This window comes from Melozone crissalis, unplaced genomic scaffold (assembly GCF_028551555.1).
Source record: "Melozone crissalis strain CALT ecotype California unplaced genomic scaffold, PUWL_Pcris_2 ptg000008l_1, whole genome shotgun sequence".
Lineage (NCBI taxonomy): Eukaryota > Metazoa > Chordata > Aves > Passeriformes > Passerellidae > Melozone > Melozone crissalis.
The window spans coordinates 18,842,552-18,864,433 of record NW_026535786.1 but is presented as its reverse complement, the minus strand read 5'-3'; the positions used below and the strand labels follow the sequence as shown (position 1 = coordinate 18,864,433).

The 21,882-nt window shown below is 41.1% G+C and overlaps 2 protein-coding genes across 3 annotated transcripts in view; one reads left to right on the top strand and one right to left on the bottom strand.

Annotated features, from left to right (window-relative positions):
- The window catches only part of SLC35A5 (solute carrier family 35 member A5), a 167,118-nt gene that overhangs the window by 14,020 nt on the left and 131,216 nt on the right, over window positions 1–21,882 (top strand). The gene's annotated exons all lie outside the window — the stretch shown is intronic.
- On the bottom strand, window positions 1,339–21,315 carry CCDC80 (coiled-coil domain containing 80). The gene is made up of 8 exons (XM_054270101.1): window positions 20,665–21,315; window positions 18,380–20,280; window positions 14,110–14,266; window positions 10,101–10,237; window positions 9,313–9,461; window positions 5,957–6,060; window positions 4,302–4,382; window positions 1,339–2,309 (listed from the first exon to the last, which is right to left on the bottom strand). The coding sequence occupies exons 2-8, from the start codon at window positions 20,270–20,272 to the stop codon at window positions 1,963–1,965; spliced, it is 2,868 nt and encodes a 955-aa protein (XP_054126076.1). The 5' UTR covers window positions 20,273–20,280; window positions 20,665–21,315; the 3' UTR covers window positions 1,339–1,962.

Genomic DNA, 21,882 nt, shown 5'->3' with positions numbered 1-21,882 from the left:
CAGACCTTGATACAAGGTAATGCAATGAGCTCTTGTTTTCAAAAAGTGAGCTACAGGACATTCCATTTTCTTCTAGAAACCCTTCCATCCTGTGATTCTTTTGGTTTTTTGAATTTCTCTGTCCACTGCTTTCAGCTGTGGAAGTGCTATTGTCACTGAGAGCTCAGAAGCTCTCTGCAGGCAGCAGTCCTCTCAAAATCATTCTGTTAAATGCCTTCCCCCAGTTAGCTCCAGTCCCCTGAGAAAGGTTAGTCAGGAGCTGTACCCTGCACTGACTGGATGTTGTGATAGGGAGGGCAGCCTGCCCCAGAGAGTGACCAGGTTTGTACAGCTGAGGCCTTGTGACCATTTGTCTGCCCTTTTGGCATTCAGAAGGAATGCTTGACCTTTTGTGACTTAAGTTTCTAAAGAAAGCATCTGTTTTTGAATGAACTTTTGTGTTATCCAGTTTTGTTTTTATCTGGGAAAAAGGAATCAGGAAAATGGAAGAAGTCAAAATGGAAGGCATGGTCTGGCCAGCTTAAAGCTGTAGCTTTTCCCTATTCCTGTGCTACTTCTGTGATAGCAATACCTAGTACAACTGCCCCGTTGTGTGCATCTATATGTGATGTGCACCCACATCATGGATTATAAAAAGAAATATGATTGGTCAGGCACACCTTCAACCTCAGAAGTGACCAATATTCCATTATAAAGGCTGACATGGTATCTTCACTTAAAGATATTCCATAATCTTTCTGCTGCATCTTTAATATTTAGAAATCTAACCCAAATGACTAGAAACAATGACTATGAATGGTTGAAACCATGGCTATGCAAGCAGTACCTGACACTGGTTTCAGTAGGGTAGAGTGGTGCTACCGCTCCAATGCCCAAGGACATCAATGAGAAGGGAGAAAAAAAACCATTTCTGAAAGTGTGGCAAAAATAGAGATGGTTTAGCAGATTAATTTAATGTCAAGTACTTTTATAAACATTTAATCCAGATCACGTTTGTAGGCAAGGGTATGAGGAGAAAAGGTAAAAGAAAATTTGAAATTTGGAGTAAAAGTTTAATTAAAAACATTATTATAGAGAGCTAGTTACACCTCATGAAAAATATACTTGAATGAGATTTCTTTTTCTGATGAAAATAATGCATTTCAGATTTCTGTATTTCAGACAGTGCTAACCCTGGTTGGTATGTCTACTTAGCTCTCATTAACTTGGATTTATCAGTGAGGTGGGCAGGACCTAAAAGAACAGGGACCCCAACTGAAAGAATAAATAGCCATGCAGTAAGCTTTGTAGTTAAGAACTTTCTTTGTAGTTAAGAACTTTACATTGTATTGTATTGGAACAGGTTCTGCCATAGCCATAAGTCTTATTTTCATTCATAAAGTCAGCTAATTACAATGGTGATGCACTGTAGAAGGGATGCTGTCTTTTTAAATATGGTGTTTCAAAAAGATTTTATTGCTGTTGTTGTTCTTATTAAAAAGCATGCCCCATGCTTCTTTCTTAAATTTTTCTTTTCTAGGAGAGACACAAAATGTGGTTTTTTGTTTTTCTTCATAAGCATAATGAAATCTCACTTTCCAATAAATTTACTTTTTTTTTCCTCCTTAGAAAAAGTAGTAAAAAGCACATTGTTGGACAATTGTAGTGCCAATGGGCTGGGGCATTCTTTTGTTTGGTTTTAATACGAACAGCACCTGCTGATGGCCTTTGTTTATAAAGGTTTAAAAGTATAAAGGAGTCTTTATTGTTTAAAGCTTCAATGCTACTGGTTTGAATTGCTTCACTGTAAAGGCTTCTGCATTTTTTGAGAAGGCAAGTAACCAAAGTCCCTTGATTGAACAGCAGAGGAACAAGGCGTGGATATCTAGGTGGCCTGGGAAGATTTTCTGCAACTGGCCACCAATTGCTTGGATAGCTATCGGAAGACAGACATGGGGGCAGCCAGAGGCTAAGTCACTCTGTTCAGTATGGATATCCATGGTGGTAACTTCCATGGTGACGGTAGTCATCTTGGTAGCCCTCCTGGTAGCCCTGGTGGTAGCTGTGGTAGCCATAGCCACCATACTCATCATCGGGGCACTGCATGCCCAGTGACTGCTGGATTGTCATTTCCTGGCGCCGGAGCTGCATGGAATCAATCAGGTCATACACAATTGCCATAGACCACATGGGAGAAGGATACCAGGATTTGACATTGCCATCTTTCCCCACTAGAAGCATGGAGAAATATTCGGGGCTAATTTGGAAATAATTCCGAATGTCTTTCACTAAATTAGCTGGGATGTCTTCTCGGTCTACAGTTGAGCTTCCTAGAAAGTGATCACATAAAATCAGCATTAATGTTTTGTTCAGGAGATGATGATGATTTCTAGGTAAAAAAATTAGCAACGGGAGATAAGATACAGCCCAAGAGTTGGCAATATAAGATTCTTGTAATTTGCAAGTTCAGATCCATTTCCTGTATCTGAAACGAAATTACTCTCCTTTGAACTAAGGATGTATTTTTAACAGCTTTTTAAAGTTGAGTAAACTTTTCCTTATTCTCTAGCTTGAAGCTACTGTAGTGTGATACATCTTTTTGTCACCCAAAATCCATTAATTTCTTTGATGTCTTTTCAGCTTGGGTCACCAGTTTATGTATTGCAGAAGACATATGTGGAAAACAGTAACAATGAAAGAAATTAAAATAATTGAAATGTGATTTCAAGAATTGCAGGATATAGAGCCCCACTCTTGATCTGTCATGATATGTGCAGTATGGAATGTGGTAGATGTCATTTCCTCTTTAATGTATATGTTCTAGGGTAAATCTGGTGAACTCCAGGCTTTTAAGTGTGAAGTCTGTCTTGGGTAAATGAGTAGAAACTGTAAGTAAACTAAGATCAGTGGGCACATGTATACATAGTTGGCTTGGCAACAGGGCTCTTAACACTGTGGCACCTTGCCTTACAGACTTCAGGTTCTCTGAAAGAGGTCAGCAAGCAGGTGGTTAAGAGTGGCCTGGCTGATAAAGGCTATGTGAATTTTCAGAAGTCTTCCAAAGGTCCAATGATAGCATCGTTGAAGCAGAAGCAAAGTAGGAATGAATGTCAGTGTTACTGCAGGGATGCATAGGGATTAAAACTTCACCTTTTTTCCCACACAAGAAATAAGAGGAATCAAACAAAGGTATCGGGACCAAATAAAAGGTACTTCTCTAAAAGCTCTCCCAGTAGAACAAGTGCTAGAAGTCAACATCAATTCAAGGAGAGATTGGACAAAGATCTGTTATCTTAACAAATAGGAACTATAAACAAGGTCATGGAAGCCTCCAGTGAAAAATCAGTGGAAGCTGCAAGAGTGTTGATGGAAGAAGTCTGACATCAGCCTTCTCTGTTTATTTTTTCCTCATATATGGACTTAATGTTCCTGTGCTGTAGAAGGACTAGAATGCTTTAATGCACAGAATAAATAAGCTGCTTTCTCTTTGTTCCTCCACTGACGGAGGCAGTTGTTTGGATTAGGTAGCAAAGGAACCCACAGCATTTGACAATGCTTAAGGATTCTCTATAGGATCTACCTGGAAGAGTATGCTGGGATGCAAGTGGAGTACTAAAGAGAGCTTATAAGAAAGATGGAGAAAGACTTTTTACCAGGGCCCAGAGAATGAACAAGGGGTATTAATTTTACACAGAAACAGGGTAAATTTAGATTAGATATAAGGAAGAGGTTTTTTAGGATACAGGTGGTGTGACCCAAGAGCAGGTTGCCCATGTGGATGTTCTGTCTCTGGAAGTGTTCAAGGATAGGTTGGATGGGGTTTTGAGGAACCTGATGAAGTGAAAGATGTCTCAGCCCATGGCAGGGGGTTGGAACTAGATTATCTTTAAGAGGTCCTATTCACTCCAAGCCATTCTATGAATATAAATGAGGGATCCATAGAGGAGAATCTGCTGAGTGTGTGTTCTATTAGCCCTGCAAACTCTTGGGCATGTAAACAGGCACAGACATTCCTGTCTTTGACAGCAAGGCTGGCAGAAGAACATCCTGGGAAATTCAGGATTTCATTTCACAGGAAATCAAAAAGTGAGGTGAACCTCAGATATTTATGCTTTTTTTTTCCCTGAAGAACCTATAAAATATTTACCCCAGAAACGCCAAGAAAGCTTTTTGTTTATTTTTGTGTCATCTTATTTCTTAAAAGAAACAAAACAGGAAAACAATCATACTCATTCCTCTAAAGGAATTACAGCAAAGAAGTACTCAGCACTGTATAATGCCCTTCATAGGTAGTACTGAAGAAACTGGAAACAGTCACTTACCATTAATTGGATACAACTCTAAGACACCTCCAATGTCTTCTCCAACTCCCAGCAATTTGAGGATTGTTATATGGCGCAGACCTGTGGAGGAAATAAAGGTTTTGGTTCAGACTAGATCTTTGGGCAGATTTCAGTTTAATCAGCCAGGTCTGTTCTTGCTATATTAGGGCCCAGTCTCAGCCAGCCCTCCAGGAGAATTGCTGGTTTCTATGGAGTCCCTGCCAGTCAAGTAATCTGTCTCAAACATAAGGATAAGCTGATGTGTTGAGTAAATGTGCTATCAGTTTCATACAGCTGTTCCAAGGACAGCAGCATGGTGATGTGGTTCTGTAGCATATGGATACAAGCATCAGAATCACCAGTAAATTGAAGAGGCCATTCTCCAAGTCCAGGATCTTCCTACACTGTTTTCTTGACTAGTAAAGCTTTTACTTATCATACACACAGCAAAAAATTATTTAGAAGCAACATAATCTATGCCAGTTAAACTCTGAATGACTACAGGGAATAGCTTATGACAGGTACTCGCTTCTTCCATTTGTTCTGCACAGAGGCTTGGACTGTTGCCTCTGCTTTGAAGAAAGACCTTAGGGACAGCAGGAACTGTTCATGTAACATGAGTCAGTACAATCTAAAAAATCTTTGATGTAACTGCTTTTATAACTTGGAGGTAAGATGCTTGGAAACATACCACTCAGTTAAAAGTGTGCTTAGTTGATAAGTGCTTTAGAAGCTCACTGGATTATGTTCAAGCTGCCAAAGGGTAGGGATACTCAACTGTTTTGACTACATTTTATTCTTCAGAAAGCATTTTGCAGCGGCCTGTGTTGGAGTTTACTTTGGTACTTTCCAAATGAGGTGATGCTGATGCTCTGAACGTAAGCCAGGTGATTATGAGTTAACAATCATACTGTGCAGATCTCCCTTCTGGTGCAATTGAAATGCATTGAAATAGCAGCTGTTCAAAGGGACCTGTTTTGTTCTGTTGAAGGACTTGAGTCCAGACCCCATATGGGGTGTGCATTGCTAGGGACTTGAGGAGTAAGTCTCTCTGCACTTCGTGGCATGAAGACAGAAGAGTACCTCTGGGTCTTCCCCTTAGTTGTCTCCTGGAGAAGCCCTTCTCTCTCCACTGACTATGTAGGTGGACCTTAAGTACCTAGTTATGGGTCTGGGAGGGCCTTTATTAGATTGAAATGGATTCCATTAATATTCTTATAGATTTTGACAATGAAGCAGTAAGGAAAAGAATAAAACCTTGGTGTCCATGCATTTCCCTGATGCCTGGCCTAGTTTGCAGTTGGATTTTAAAGGATCTGCCCTTACCAAGCATTTTCCTTGTCAAGTTGTGCTGTACCAAAACAACTATTAGTCTCCTGAAGTACAAGCCAGAAGAGAATCTTTGGAGTGCTAGTATTTTCTGGTACATGAGTTTAATGTTTCAAAAATGATTCCAGAGAATCCTTTGTTTAGCTGTCTTAGCCACTAGTGTGCTGTACTACCTGCTTAACATAACCTTCCATTTGGATCTGGAGGAAGGTTTTCAGTTGTCAGACTTCAGACTGTCCAGTTCAAACTTGAGCAAAGGAACCGTGGTGACATCACCAGGAAGGATGCGGTTTGGGGGAACAAGAATATAATTCCTTCTAACTCACCAAAATTGCAGGCTTGTCCACTGAGAGCAGCAAGCTGCTGGGAATAAGCCCAGTCTTCATCACTGGGAGCAGAGATCACCACCAGGCGCCTTCTCCATCGGAACCTGAAAAGAGAGTGTGGCCAGGCATGGTCATGACATGTGACTCAAGTCCTCTCAGTGTTTCTGTTTTCTGTAGGCCGATATATGTCAAATCTCTCACAACTTCTAAGTAACGGCTGGATGGGAAATCTTCCCAGTTCTGTCCATCACTGGGAGAGGATAAAGTTTTGTTTGAATTTTACAGCTTGTTTTGAACTTTACCCCTCCAAAACTTTCAAAGAAACACCTGCAGTGCTGCTGCTTCACCAAACAAACACTGCAAAGTTTATGATCTTTGCTCAGAGCCCTTCATAGTTCCAGCAGTACTGAGAAGTGTATATTCAAGAGAGAAGGATTCCTGTGGAATTCCTCACTAGGCATTTAGCTTTTACGTCATTCACCACTGCTGGAACTGCACAGTTATTTTGCAGTCCAAGGGCTGTCTGAGAATTAGGGTGGATCTTCATTTCAGACATAACTCATACTTCTGTGTAAATAATCACTGACCTCTTTTTTCTTTCCTGCACCACATTTGCTCAAAATACCTTCAACATGGCTCTAAATCTGAGCTTGTCTGTAAGTGTGTGGTTGTGTCAGCCCATGGCTGTATAGGGCATGCATGGGGCAGTAAGATAGATCTTGGAATCTTTCTTTAATAGGGACCGCACCATCTACCCAAGATTTTGCATAAGGATCTCCTTTCTTTCCTGTCAAGGAAAGGCAGTGCCATAGGGACACTTAAAATTTTTAAAAATTCTAACCTCTAGAGGTTTTTAATACTCTCTCAATAACATGTTTTTTAAATATAGGTACTTCTTCACTTAACCTGAATAAATCAGATTTATAGGAATTTGCAAAGCTGCAGAGATATTTTTACAGCAGGAAATGATCTTTTAAATGGATGCAGATGTTACTCTGTTATAATAATAGCCTGCTTTTCTGCTGCACCATGTGAAGATCTCAAAATGAAGGCTAATGCAGAGTCAATTCTGCTTCACTTAAAAGAAGCTGAAGATAAGGTGGGACTTGCTCAAAGTCAGAGAAGAAGTTGTTAGAAAAGCAGGGCATGCTGATGTCTTTACTTGTTGATCAATACTGATGGTTTTTTACAACTATAAAAGTAAATCCTTGAAAAGCAAACCTCAATTTTTATCTTTCTCAGGAGGAACAGCAAAGAAACATGAATGTGCATGTACAATTAAGTGAATAGGAATGAGAATCATTAAGGATCACATATGTGATATGAAGAAAAGGAGGGAAATTTAGTATCATTGTTCTGCAAATGGTGAACAAAATAATATTTGTGCTATTTTGTATAGAAAAGCCCCTGGTTACCTATGAACAATGAGTGAGAATGTGGCCATTGGATCATATATTGCCTAGGGAAAACCTGCAGGTCACTTTAAGATACTTTTATATTTCTTTTTGGTTCTATGGGTTTTTTTTTAATATCTCGTTTGGAGTTACACAGTTATACAGAGCTGAAAAGTGTTGAAAGCCATTCAAGCTGTTTATTCCCCTACCCCAGGAGCACTTGGTGTGCTCATCTGGGACTACATCTTAGAAATGAATTCAGCTGGTCCTTCACAGCTGCTAGTTCATCAACACTAATGTACAGATTTCTGCTTTATTTCTGACATCAGAAGTCATGGACCAATACTCCTGACAAATCTGCCAGACCTATCCCTTTGTGGATCCTTTCTTCCTCCTCCACCTGTTTTGCATCCTGTTCTCATGTGTGAGCCTGGAGAGCAGCACAGCCAGTGTCTAGATCTAAGAGGGGGACTCGCCCCCAAACTTAAAGGTTTTCCTCCTTCTACATGGCTTTTAAGCATTACTCAAGCTGGTTCTGGCTCTCATGGTCTCCTTTCACACCAGGCAGGTTTGTTAAGAACAAGCTCTGGAAGGAGTAACACCAGGGAGATGATGCCAGGGCTCTTGTTCAACTGGGAACAGGATACCGGACAAAGCTGGAATTAATTTTACTGGGAATCTGACCAGTTAATGTGGCTAGAGAAGTCCACCCAATATTTAAAGCCTGATGCTTGTTTCACAGACAACAAATGCATTCTGTGCAGCAGCAGTTCTGTTTATAGATGCAACATTCTGCCTTTTTCGTGCCCAGTTTTCTAATGTGTGTTTATTACTAGGGCTGTTTCCAAGCAAAGAAGGATTTGGGGCCTGTCCCTTTCCAGTATACAAGATCTTTCTTGTGCTGTTCAGCTGTTTCCAAACTGTGGTTCTTCTTGGTGGTCTCAAGGATGAATCACTGGGACCTAAACAGGAGGTGGTGAAGTGGGTGGGATGGATCTTGTTAAAAGTTCTCTTTCTGTTGAAGTGGCCATTGAGTTTTAAAATGTTTATGAACCAACAATTTATTCATTTACTTGCTGCTCCTTTCCTCCTTGTCATAATCTATCATGCTGCCTCACTAATTTTAAAGCCTATTTTAAATCGTATTTTTAAAGCTTATTTTTAAATTAATTGTATTGCCATGCATTCTCATAGTAGGTGACAAGGACGCAGTTGTAACAGGTAAGGTCTAGAATGATGGGCAGCCCTAATTTCATGTCAACTATTCTGTGATAATTGAGAGAGGGCTGTAACTGCACAGTTCTTCTGTGGGTCTGAATGCCCACAGTCCAGATAAATTTATTGCCTGGAATTTAGGTCTCAGGGTAGAGCAGAGATGCAAGTAGAGATTGCAGAAACAAAATTGTCTTCCTGTAGAAGGTCTCAGACATTTTGCAAAAAACATCTGCAAGACCTTTAATAACATGCATGATTAATAATGGCAAACACAAACTGTTATCTCAAGCAGTCTAAGAAAGAAGTTAGAGAGAATTAATTACTGATTTGAGCTACATGGGAGGGATTAGAATGAAATTAATGAGATTGGGATGGTTGATGATCAAAACACATAAACACTGTGCTTCATACATTCAAAACATTGAGCTAACATCTGTGAATTAATCCTTATTTGCTCTTCTAATGCAAATCAGTTTTATTATCTCCATGTCATGATGGGGAAACTGAGGCCCTGAAAATCAGTGTCCAAGGAAGATATAGTTTGTCAGGAAACATGCTTCCTGTCTTTCAGCCTTCTACACAAGACTACATTCAGCTGTGGCTGCATCTCTGTATTTGTTTAACATTGTAAATACTGAGAAATTTATATTTTAAAATTCCAGAAATAGTTACATGAGTATTTTTCTGGTAATAATAATTAGTAGATAATTAGTAGAACTAGCAGTAGATAAGAACAGAAGGCAATACCTGGATAAGAAGCTCTCAAGGGATTGTTTCTTATCTTCTTTGCAGACAATGCCCTCTTTTTTCTGTCTTTCCATGTCTTTAATTCGTGATTGGAAGGTGTCAATCAAATCAAACACAGACTTCATTGCTATGGGTACTTCATAGTATTGCTGTTAAGGAAGAAAAACCAAGACAGGTGGGTAGGAAGATGCTCATATTAGCAGTCCTTCTGCATGTATCACAGCACTGTAGGATATTTGGAGATCCAAGTATTCTAATTTGCACACAGGCAACAGAGCCTAAAACAGATCAGAAACTAGGGAAATATAATTGTTTTTGCAGTCAGACTGCCCTTTGGAAGTGTTATATTTTCAGTATTTGCCCAAAGTGATAAAGCCAGGCCATTGCAGTTGTTATATCCTTTTGTAAGGCCATTCAACTAGAGGATTGTCCTTATGTAATGTGCTGTCATCCTGTTGAGCAGCCAAACAGTGTGTTTTAGAATGCCAGGTACTACATTAAAACCCTGTCAGGTGTGAGGAGGTTCTGTTCCTCATCATTCCAGCAGAAACACACAATTCCTGAGATCCCCTAAGTGCAGAAAATGAAGATAGCTACCTAAGTTCTGAAAATTTCGCTTACTGTTTGTTCTTTTGCTTGTCCTTGAGCAATAACCAGATCCTGCATCAGTATCTTATGTGCCTCACAGGCAAGTGAAGTGTAATTTCCTAAATTTTTCTTTTTTTTTTCATATGTTTCCAATGCATTTTTTTTCAAAAGAGCTGAGTTCAAAGAGTTGAAACCCTCACCTTGACCTTCATGTCAGTGTCTGTCAACACCATGAAGAAATCATTGTAGGTCATCCCATACTCTTTCCTCAACTCACTGATGAGCTGCTGGTCCACAAGATCTTCATCTTCTATCACTTTCATGGGCTTTTCATTATCTTAATGTGAGGCAAAGGAGAAATAAAAATAGTCATGGAATGACACAGCACTCTGCCTTTAATTTTGCCTTATAAGAAAAGGGAAAATTCATTTCTCAGAAGCTCTCTTCCTGCTGCATATTCAATGTATTATAAACCATGTGTGTGAACTTTTCATTCATATGACTTTTAACTGTCTAGTTTTCCATCCCAATAGCCTTTGAAAATCAGATGATCCTCAGACTCATGCACTTCAGTATTTATCATTTGTACATTCTTTTGAGAAATCTTGCTTTTTCCTGGAAAGATCTTTGAGATTTTTTCAATATGCTCATACATGTATATGCATGTACTAATCATTTCACGAGCTCCTGAAATGTAGCCACTTCTGTAATTGAGAATAGAAATTTTGACTATGTGCACCATGTGCAAATGAAACAGCATAGGTGATTTGGGTAAGTAAAATATAGCTAGAACAGCTTGAGGTAGGCCAGGATAGTAGAGTTAACCTTACCAGTCTTAAAAATTTACATGCAGTGACTATAAGAAACCAGAAACTGTTCAACATGTCTTGAATGCTGCAGTGCTGGCAGCATACCTCTCTAGATACCCCACTTTGGCACTCCTTCCTCCTTCTGCTTGCTGATTCTAGCAGCCTGACAGGCAAAAAGTTAGTTTTGGCAATGATTTGTACCTACTCAGTGGTCCACTCTAAGAAAACATTCTGAAACAATGAGAAAAAGACTTCTGAAGACAGAGATTTGAAGACAAGCCTGTGGAGCTACTGAGGTCCCTTACATTCTGTGCAACCAGGGTGCATTGCAGTCAGCTCCTGAAAGTCTCCATGTCCTCAGCACAGCTCCATACAACTGCAACAGTGCTGAAACAAGCCTCCTTAATTGTAAGCCTGGAAATCTAAGGACAGGCTAAACCACACACCAAGTGAAATGTTACCTGGGCACCAAGAGCTTGCTAACCTGCCTATGCCCTGTGACACCACTATGAATTTTATATTCATCTCCTCACTTAGAAATCTCAGCCATGGCTTAAGCAACCTGCCTGAAGTCAGAGACACAGCAGGTCATCAAGAGATGGAATCCAGAGATACAGCTTTTCAGTCCCTTGGTCCATAATTATTTTTCAGCAAATAGAGATGTGATTAATTGATCCACAACAACATGAAAGATTTTAGTCATTATACGGTAAAGCATTTAAAACTGTTTTCTAAACATACAGGGCTTTTAAGGAGCATACTGATCTGATTCAAATTTTGCAGTAGATCCATCCTGTGTAGTGTATAGACTGAATGAAACTTCTGAATTAAAATTTTGGGAAAATGTCTGAATTAGAATCTGATCTTTAGATTTCACATCTTGAGCCCACTGCTTACAAAAAAAAAGCCAAGCCAGAAAATATTAAAATTTGGTTATACTTATCATGCTATATATCTAATTTATATGAGTTTTCATTGTTATATGTACCTCAGTTCAAAGTTTTATGAAGAATTAACAAGCAATGCTATTAGCTTTTGATTGGATGTATCGCAAGATGTGTTAATTGGTTATCCACTTCATAAATATATCTAAATGTGCTTGATGAGAGATTTATGTATTACTAGTGGCAAGTATGACCATTAAAACTTAGACTAAAAGTTCATGTTTAAAAGCAAAGACTATCTCATTGGCCTAGATAGAGATGGAAAAATGCAAAAGTTGTTATTGTGAAATGTGATGGAAAACAGCTAAGGTACAGGAGTAACTTAGACCAACTGACCCATGGCACCTTTCTGCTTTAAACTCTAGGTATCAATATGAAGTTTATTAGCTCTTTAGAATTTTCTTTTTAGGAGATTTTCTTTCAAAACTTACAATGAGAAGAAGAATATTAAATTACAGAGTGATACACAAAATTCTGTATCAAGGAAAAAATAATACCACAAAGGCTGACCTGCCTTTCAAACTTGGAAATTATTTCTGTGGAGAAAAAGGAAGTTAATCTAGTTGCTTCTTTCCTTCCAAGTCACTGCTTGTCCCTGACACTCTCCTCATAGAGGACATCTGGGATTTGCATGAAGATCCACCAGAGCTGAGACTATGCTGCTACCTGCAAAGTCCTTACTCTCTTTGCTTTTTCTCTGAAAGAATGGATAAACATTTCTCCATACATCTTTGGCAGCTAGACAGGCTGGGTAGATGATTTATCTCTAGAAATAATTCCAATGACGTTACAAAGCAGGTTGTTTTAGCAGTGCAGTGGCCTGATAGATTAGATGCTTGCTTTGATTGTAGGACGGGTATCCAGGGGCTGATGTTTAGTTGATTAAAGCCCTGTTTCTCACGGGGAAAAGAAACCACATTTGCTACCTTGGTCTGAAGAGAGTACCTCTGCAGTGACACTCAGCTTTTGTGTCATTCCAGTGGGAAAGTGGGAAATATTCTCTGGTATCAGTGTGAGCTAATCTCGACCAGTGTCACTGAGGTCTTTCACTGACCACTTCTAAATGTGTTTGAAATTTCAAGTGAAAAGTCTTTTCTGTTGACTTTTCTGTTATTGTCTTTTGTATTTCAGTCCCAAGATGCCGCACTCCTAGTAGACCTCATCATGCTGGGTGCTCAAGCTTCTCACTACAGAAACATACCGTGTACAAAATGTTTCTTAGGAGCTTTTGCTGCCTCTGATGCTCACAGAGAATGCGCCTTGAAGAGGCCATACAAACAGGAAGGGTGGAGGAGAAAGGGAGGTAGAACAGAAAGATATTTGTATTATTTATTCCTATTGCATTTATTGCTATAAAGCTCAGGATTTGGTGTTTTGGACAAAATTGTAAGATGAACTTCATGTGAGGTTTAACCTACCCTTCTAAATCTCCTGTTTTTCTTCAACAATTTAATTCCTCATATGAGAACTCAGCTGTTATATACTCTTATGTGGTTTGGGGAAAGTTTGGATGTAGGTTAAGTTCGGAACAGGCTGAAAGAGTATGGTCTATGTCAGAGCGAATGTCTGAATATTAGCCAGACTAGAGCTAACCATAATCCTAAACAGTCCACTGACAGGCAGATGGATCTAGGTACACAAAACGTGACGTTGAGTAACCTTGGCCTGATGTGGCAAATCCTGTACTGCTCCAGATTTGTCAAGGAGGTGCACAAATGGACAGTCTGGCAGGATTTGTGACTCACTGTCACTCAGAGACACAAGGCTAGGTCCTTTCCCTCTGAGAGTAGCAGAGGCACAGCTGGAAGCCAGACATAAATCTGTGATCTTCTGGCCATTTATGTGCCAGACCTGAAACACCCTGCAGCTGGTCAGGTCCTGAGCTTTCTGTTCCATCACACATTTTTTCCCAAAGTTTGGTAAAACCAGATGAACTTTGAGGGGAAAGATGTGGTGGACTTGTAAGCAAAATTAGAAGCTTTTATTCTATTTGGAGTGTAGAATTGTTGAATATTTGTATTTCTTTGGCTTCATCCAGCAAAGCACTCATAGTAGTGTTAACCTTTAGATTCAGACAGAAATGAGATGATTTAATGATTCAAGAGATACCTAAGCTTAAGTGCTTTGCTGGACTGCAACCTGAAGTCTTTGTCCAGGCACTGTTGTTACAAAAGGACAGGTTTTCACTGGTTTGATGGGTTCTTCCCCAGGACATGAACACTGACAGCAGTTGTTTCAAAGCTACCTAAGAGAGATGGATGCCCAGTGTCACCTGTCTACATGGAAAATCTGAATGTGTGTGAAGAAGGTGGCACTAAATATATCTAGATGAACTACTTTTCAGGTCCTGCATAATCTTCGATTTTGACCCTGGGGGTCAAAAGCTGGGGTGATTTTTCCCATTGTTATCTGTATTGTGCCCATGAGATGGAAGGAAAGTATTAAAAGGAAAAAACCTAGCTGGAAGTGGTCAATTTTCATGCTGCTGTTGTTCATGGTGCCGAAAATTGTGATGACTGAGATCTTCCTGGTTGCCATCTTGCAGAAGCTCTCCAGATACTCGTCTCGCTGCTGGACGTACATGGTGTTGTCCGCCTTGGGGGTTGTGATCAGCTGGTTGGTGGCAGAGACAAAACAGTTTGTTAAGTATAAGGAATGAAGCAGGTGATTATTTAGCTGAAGGAGAACCAGTGGCTGTCTGCAAGGTGGGCTTTCTTTCCCATAAAGCTGTTATTTATTTCTGTTTGGAGTGTACCCTCATGCCCAGGCCTGACCCAAAGCCATTCAGTCAGCTGCAGGAAAACTTTCGGAAGCAGGTACAGCTGGTTGCACCAGCTCCTCTGCTGCTTCTACCACAATGCTGGTAGAAGAAATGTCATGATATTTTACAAAAAGCCACATACTCTCCTTTTATCCCTTGCTCTGTTAGGCCCACCAGGTCTCCCTCACAGCCTTCAGTGGTGCTCTGACTCACTCACAGCAGCTGCTCTGCCCTCATCCCACAGTCCAGGCAGGGCTACCGTGCCTGTTTTGACTGCCAAGGGGTGAGTACAATCAGGGCTACATGAGTACTCATGTAATTGATGGCCATCTAGCAAGACCTTGAGTTCTTGCTAAGGCCCCTGTGACTTCATTTGAAAATAACTGATTTTGCTTTTCTTTGTTCTAAGCTACTTTGATGTCTTACAGGACTTACACTTGCACAAAGGCACAGCTGTGGGCAAAAAGGAAGATGAACAATTACAACAACAGAAGTATAAAAAGCTCTACATTCTACAGTGCTTACTTCAAAGCCTTCTAAGGATTGCAAAGATTTAATTTTAAAAAAAATTTAGAGCATACAACTCAGATCCTTCACCAGTGACCAAGATGAAAATATTCTAGGGAAGGGGTGCGCATAACAACATTCAGTGATCCTACGCAGCAATTTCCAGCAGAAGATTCCTAGGAATAATGCAACTCTAGCAATGTAATCGTTCTAACTGGCAGCAGTGAACTGCAATCAAACACCTGCCACTGATCCCCCAAATACAAAGGGAGCTGGAATATAGACTCAAGTTTTATGATTTAAGGTCATAAATAGTCACCAAAATCCTTCAATTACAAATTTATGCTTTAGCCTGTAACAGGAGTAATAATTTTCTGGTTGCCTTCTGAAGTTTGTTGGGCCTTAAGGCTAATTTTTACTGTACACTCATTACAAATCCAGTTCAATGTAAAAACATTTCTAGACTTATAAAATCTGCCTCTCGTTTATGCAAAGACCCCTGGCATGACTACAGCTTTGGGACATGAAGGTGAATGAGAGTGACAGATAGAAAGGGGATTTTGTTTCAGGGTTACAGTATGTAAAATATTGCTTTTAAAATGCACACAAAAAAGCTTCAAATTAAAAAAAAATGATTATGACAAGGCTTTGAGGACTGAGATGAAAAACAGACCATTGGTTTATATTGTCTCCTCCTATATTTGGAGGTCATAAGCAGGAATGCAGAGTCTAGCCTGAATCTGATCTGCTTCATCAAACCTTGTAGAACAAAGCACATTTCCAACCAAAGTTTTGTGCCAGGTCTGTTTTAACCCAGGCTGTATGTGCACTGTCTCTATCAACAGAATCACGGGATGGTTTGGGTGAGAAGGGACCTTCAAGATCATCTTGTTCCAACCCTTCCGCCATGGGCAGGGACACCGTCTACTAGACCAGGTTGCTCAAAGCCCCATCCAGCCTGTCCTTGGACACTTACAGGGATAGAGCATCCATAACTATCACTCTCCATCTTTTTTATAAGCTCTCTTTAGCTACTGAAAGGCTCCTATAAGGTCTCCCTGGAGCTTTTTCTTCTCCAGGGTGAACAACCCCCACTCTTTCACCCTGTTTCCAAAGGAGAGGTGCCCCAGTCCTCTGGTTATCTTCCCGTTCCTCATTTGCATGCGTGCATGTGTGTGGGTGTGCATATGTGTATATGTGCATGTGGGTATATATGGAGTGTTACAAAAAAACTGTCAGCTTGCATTTCATCACCACAGAGAAATAAACAAAAAACCCAAACTCACAAGGCCAAAATTTCTAAACATTTGTAAGACTGCAACAAAACCTCCACCATAGAGAGGTGAGGCTGTTGGACTAAAAACCCGTACAGTTTTTTCAATTTCTGCACTTGGGATCTATATTTGTCATTAATTGAACTTAACCCAGAATAGATTTCAAAGTCCCAGATGTTCGAAATTCACACTGAAATCTGAAATTGTTAATGACATAGAGCTTAAAACCCCATGTCCTTCTTAAAAGATGTTTGGAACAGCACTGAAACAACGTCCTTGGAAGCCAGTCTGAAAGAGAAAAGTACAGCAAAGCAATGGGGATCAACTTGGGTAGAGCTGCTTCTACAGAAATGTGGGCTAATTTTCTAGAGAGTGAGTTTAAAGACTCATGAATGACAGAGTTAATAGTAAGGATTGTTCCCCTAAGGGAACTGAAGACTTTGATTGGAAGGAATGCAAATAGGCACATGTCGGGATTCAAAGAAACTTGAGAAATTCTTTATTTTCCACATAGCAATGAGAAAATAGAGTTTAGCCATTGTTTTTACTAATAACCAAACCAAACCTATTCTTCAGGGAGCTTCAGAGTAGGCAGGTTGAGGATGTAATTAGATTCAGGAAAAGTGAGGTGCGGCATGGCATAATCATTTGTCTTCAGTGAGTTCTGGCCTGATAACCTGAGATTGTGCAACTCTTTTCTCAGATATCCAGCTGTGAGGTGGCCCAGTATCAGAAGGTTCACATTTCAGACAATCCTTTAAGTTGCCAGGACTGTGGTGGTCTGACATCTGTGAGATTTACTTTTGGCTCTTTAATTTTCAACTTTGTTTATATTTGTCCTGATGCTACCTATATTCTTGGAAACCACAACATTGAGATCAAATTTCAAGGATCCCAACTTCTACAGAGAGAAACTTCTATAGTTTCTCTCTCTGAGCTTTGGTTTTGGCTAAATATCAGTAAACAAGTAACTAATAGGCATTATTTGCAAAATTCAGTCAAGCTGAATTTTTTCAAATATATGCCTTTTTTCAATTTCTATGCTAGCTCTGCACATTCCCTACACCTTGAAGAATGGGGATGGGGAGAAGAAAGTTGCCTTGTTTTCAGGCCCATGAATGATCAGCAGAATGATTCATTACATTCCAATGGTTGAAATATTAACTTGGCATCTTAGCTTGGCACCTTAGCTATTTGTACTGGAATACGGAGCATGAAAGTCAAAGGCATTTGCGACAATGACTATTGGACAATAACTGTGAAACAGACCAACTTGCAGCAGGATAATTGCAAGAAACCAGCTCCCACAATAATATTTTTAAAGAAATGTTTTCCAAAGTGTACCCTTCAGGATATGTGTCATCTGCCAGAAAAAACATTTGTACTACAACTAAAACTGTTTCCTGTCCCAGGTGAAGTGGTTTTTATAAGTAGTTGGAAAAACATACAGTGCTATGAAACCTGGGGACGAGTAACTCCAGACCATGCTGAAGTTCTCAGGCTTGAAAACTTACTGGAATGTTACAGTTTAATACAAACAGCAGGAGAAAAACCCCAACCAAAATAAAGTTTGCACAGGATCTCTGAAGATGTCTTGGAGATATGAATGCCAAATTCACATCAGATCGTAATTCCAAATTCCCCATCCCTCAGGGCATCTGATCACATGCCTTTATGCATATCCTCAGTCAGATGTGCACTAGTATTGCCAAGCCACCTGGCTTGCTTCCAGCTTTGGGACACCAGCACCAAGACAAAGCAGGTGTGCCAGCTGGCAGGACATGCAGAGCACTGAAACGTGGTAACTTTGGCAAGTACCCCAAAGTGATGAATGGATGTAATCCACACTGGAACCTCATTTTATTGATCTTAATGATACAGATCCTGACACCTACATATCCACTGGAAGCAAGATAATCTGATGGCTATACGGTGGCTCATGGAAGTGGCTGGGAACAGATTTTATCCTAATGTCTGGGTGACTGATTCTTATACTGCATGTAAGATTTCCAATAGAAGGCTTTTGAAAACAATAATTTAGGTCTACAAATTTTACCTCTTAAGACAAAAGCACCAGAAAAGAGTAATGGAAACCCACTTTAAGCTTATAGTTCCACATACTCCTACTACGAGGGAGATAAGACTTTATTTAGGTAATAAAATTCAGATTAATGAATTACTTACAATGAGTCTCCTCTTGCCTTCAAAATATTCCAGGAGGTTAGTTGCTGATTTCCTGGAAGGCTCTAGGAAAGTCTTCTTGTTGGACTTGGGGAAATCTTCATTCTCAGTCCTGCTTCCTTTCTTCTTCTTACTGCGGTCTTTGTCCTGCTTGCTCTTTTTTTCAGCTTTGACCTTCTTGGACTGCTTCTCACTCTTCTGCTGCTTGTCAGGTCTGTCCTTCTTCTTCTTCTTCTCAGGTTTATCCATTCGGTCATGCTTCTTCGATTCTTTTCCTTTCTTTTGGGGAATATTTCCTGCTGCAAACTGTTCCTCTAAATGGGAACTAGCAGGCTTGCTCTGGTCATATTTATCTTCATACTCGTTACTGAGTATCTTTTCTTGAGTCTTCTTTTTTGGTGGTTTAGTCTTAGATGGTTTGTGTTGCCCAGGTGTGACATTCAGGTCCCTGTGGTTAAAGTCCTTTCTATCAGTTCTATTATCTTTAAATCTACCCACACTTGCCTTTGTGTAGTGCACTGAGGGAGGTGTTGGGAGTTCTGTGAAGCTGTCGTAGTGGGCAGCCTTGTTGGGCTTCCTTGTGGCTGCCGGTTGTTTCTCCTGGGGGCCACGCTGCCGGTCCCTGCGGTTTGTTTTCCACAAAGGAGAGTAGAAGTGCTCAGAGGCTGTGACTCGTGGCGTGGTGGCATCAGGGGCTACTGGCAGCCTGTGGTACTCTGTGGTGGAATGTGACTTTGTGGTCCAGGTCCTCTGTGTGCTGGGGAAGGGTGTAGTTGTTGTTGTAGACCAGCTGGCTGTTGTCACTGCATGGGTGGTAGCACGAGTAATTGTGGTGGTGGGAGGGAGGGTAGTGGTCTTTACTGTGGGCAGAGGAGTGGCCACTGTGGCTGTCATTGGTTTCCTCACTGTTTTGGTCCTTGTTGGCTGATTACTGGTCTTCCTCAGATCCTCCTTCTTTGCTGACACCTGGACATGTTCACTGCCAGGGGTAGGCTGCATGGTGCCCCGAGTATTGCCTTCCTCAACCACTTGCCCCTCCACCCCAGCTGCTTTGCATGTCTGGATGAAACCCTTCTGCCTCATCTTCTCAATTTTTCTGATGGGGTTCTGATCAATGACTTCGTACATGGCCTCTAGCCTGACTGGATAAGGATACCTTTCCTCCACTTGCAGGGTTTTCTTCAACAGTACCATGCCAAATTTCCCTTTCTCCAGTTTCAGAAAGCTCATGAGCTTAGGGATGAGGGCAGGATCCAGTGGCTGTTCCAGGATTTTTCCTTCATTGGTTATCCTTCTAACTTTTCCCCCTTCTTCCCCTTCTTCATGGAATAACACAATCTGCTGGATGTGCCTCTCAGCCAATTCACAGTAGACATCATTTTTCAGCAGGCTCATCATGAGCCGGTAGTAGCCCTCAGAGGCATGGGGGGCAGAAATGACCCACACCCGATTTTTCCCTGCAAAGCTGGCCAGGACATTGGGAGAACTTGACCCTGAGAGGAAACGTACCCCTCGTGACTGGGTGGTAGAGGATATCCCTTCATCCTTAATCATCTCAGACTTGGGGTATTTGGCTGCAGCTGTGAGTTTCTGTACCAATCTAACTCTGCTCCCTGTCCCCCTGGCCTGGGAACGTGCTTCTCCTTGCAGGAGATTGGTGGGTGGCTTTGGAGGTGCTGAGGAATCCCTCTTGGTAACAGGGTGTCGAGGATTTGGGCTTGAATTCTTCAGGGATGCTCCAGACCTTCTCAGAAGGCTGCTCGAAGCCCTGTAAGCCAGGGGCACTTTCCTAACTCCATGGCTCCCCCTTTCCACTAGCCTCTCTGTCTTCTCAGAGCCACACACCAACCATGCTGCCCACAGCAGGGCTAAGCTGAGAGCTGGCCTCCAGTTCATTGTGCAATCTGTGTTGTGGGGGGGGAGAAGGAGAAAAATTAGATGTTAACAGTATGATGATGTCTTGCACAAGTGATTAAAACTGCAAAGCACAGGCTGGTTATTTAGTGTGATTTTTAAGTGCTCAATTAAACCTCAGTCCTGCCCTAGTGGCTTTGTAAGTTTTACAGTTATTTTTGGGAAAAACACAGAATGGATCTCTTAAGGAAAAAATGAGATCATCCTTCTGTAACACGATACTGTCTATCTAAAACGACACCGGGATCTGCATCTTTCTCTCTCTCTCACTCTCCCTGTTTCTTTCACACTCTCACTGTACACACATGCAAAGACACACAGAGGAAGGGTCCCGTACAGAGAGCAGAAAGACAAGAATTTGACTTGAGACTTACACTCTCAGGGAAGTTCCCCTGCCAGAGACGACTTCTCACGTCTTTTTCCTTTAAAAGGAGACCAGTGCCATGCAGCTTTACTGTTGTTCAGTGATTTATCTTTGCGCAGCCCAACAGGTCGCAGAGCCTGTTGTGTGTCTTTTAACTTTCTTCTTCACCTTCTTGACAGGCGGGATGAGGTTAGCGGAAATTTCCTTTGTGATCTCTGCTTCTCCATTTACCTGCAGGTCTGGATTTTTGCTGTACCGGTTACCCACACAGGCAGGGATTTCATTTAAGAAAAGGGAACTTCTGGTTGCTCCGAGTCCCTCTCTTTTAAACTTCCCAAACCTCCTTCCCACTCCTTGCTTCCTCAGTCCCGTTCAGCTCCTTTGTTTCCAGAGAGGAAAGCACCAGCACTAATGTATTTTCCAGGCTGAAGGAAAACACAGGAATGTGATGCTGAAAAAAAACAACAGCGGACGCTTCCCTTTCCCCTTTCTCCACGCTTTGACAAAAGCAAATTGTAAAACACTCGTCTTTTTTTTCTTCTTGGCTGGCCGCGGTCCCAGGAATGTCAGGGCAACCCCAGCCCTGCTCCGAACCAGCCTCAGACAACGGTGGCCACTGGAAATGGGGGAAACTTCACTCAGGATTTAACAGCTCAGCAGAACCCGCCTCCTCCCCACTCTGACACAGCGAGGGAGGGAGGAGGAGGAAGGCTCTGGGGGCTGAAACACTGCACAGCATCACAGAGCACTTCAGAGAGGGTGACTCCAGCCTTAACTCTTTCCTTCACGCATCCCAGCTCTCCGGTGTTCGCCGACCTCAGCTTTTTCTTTCCTCCCACCAAATGGACACTGTCTGGATAAAAAAGTATGTTTCTCCATCAGTCTCAATAACAGCTCTGGTGTTTAAGAATTATTATTTTAAATCTCATTATTTCTGCCTTGTCTTTCCTCTTTCTTTGTTTTTATTGCTTTATGGGAGTTTCTCAGTGAAATCCAATTTTTCTTCACTTTCCAACCAGTTTCTTTTTCAGGTCCTCATGTATGTCAGTATATTCTTTCCTCAAACATCACATGGGCATGACTGTTTGTTAATTTGTAATTTTTAAAGAGACCAGGTTGTTTACTATTGTGCTAAAATTAGAGTCATATCTATTTCCTATGAATATGCACAAGCAGTGGAAAAAAAAAGAAGAGAAAAGGTACAAAAATACCTACAGAGACAAGGGTA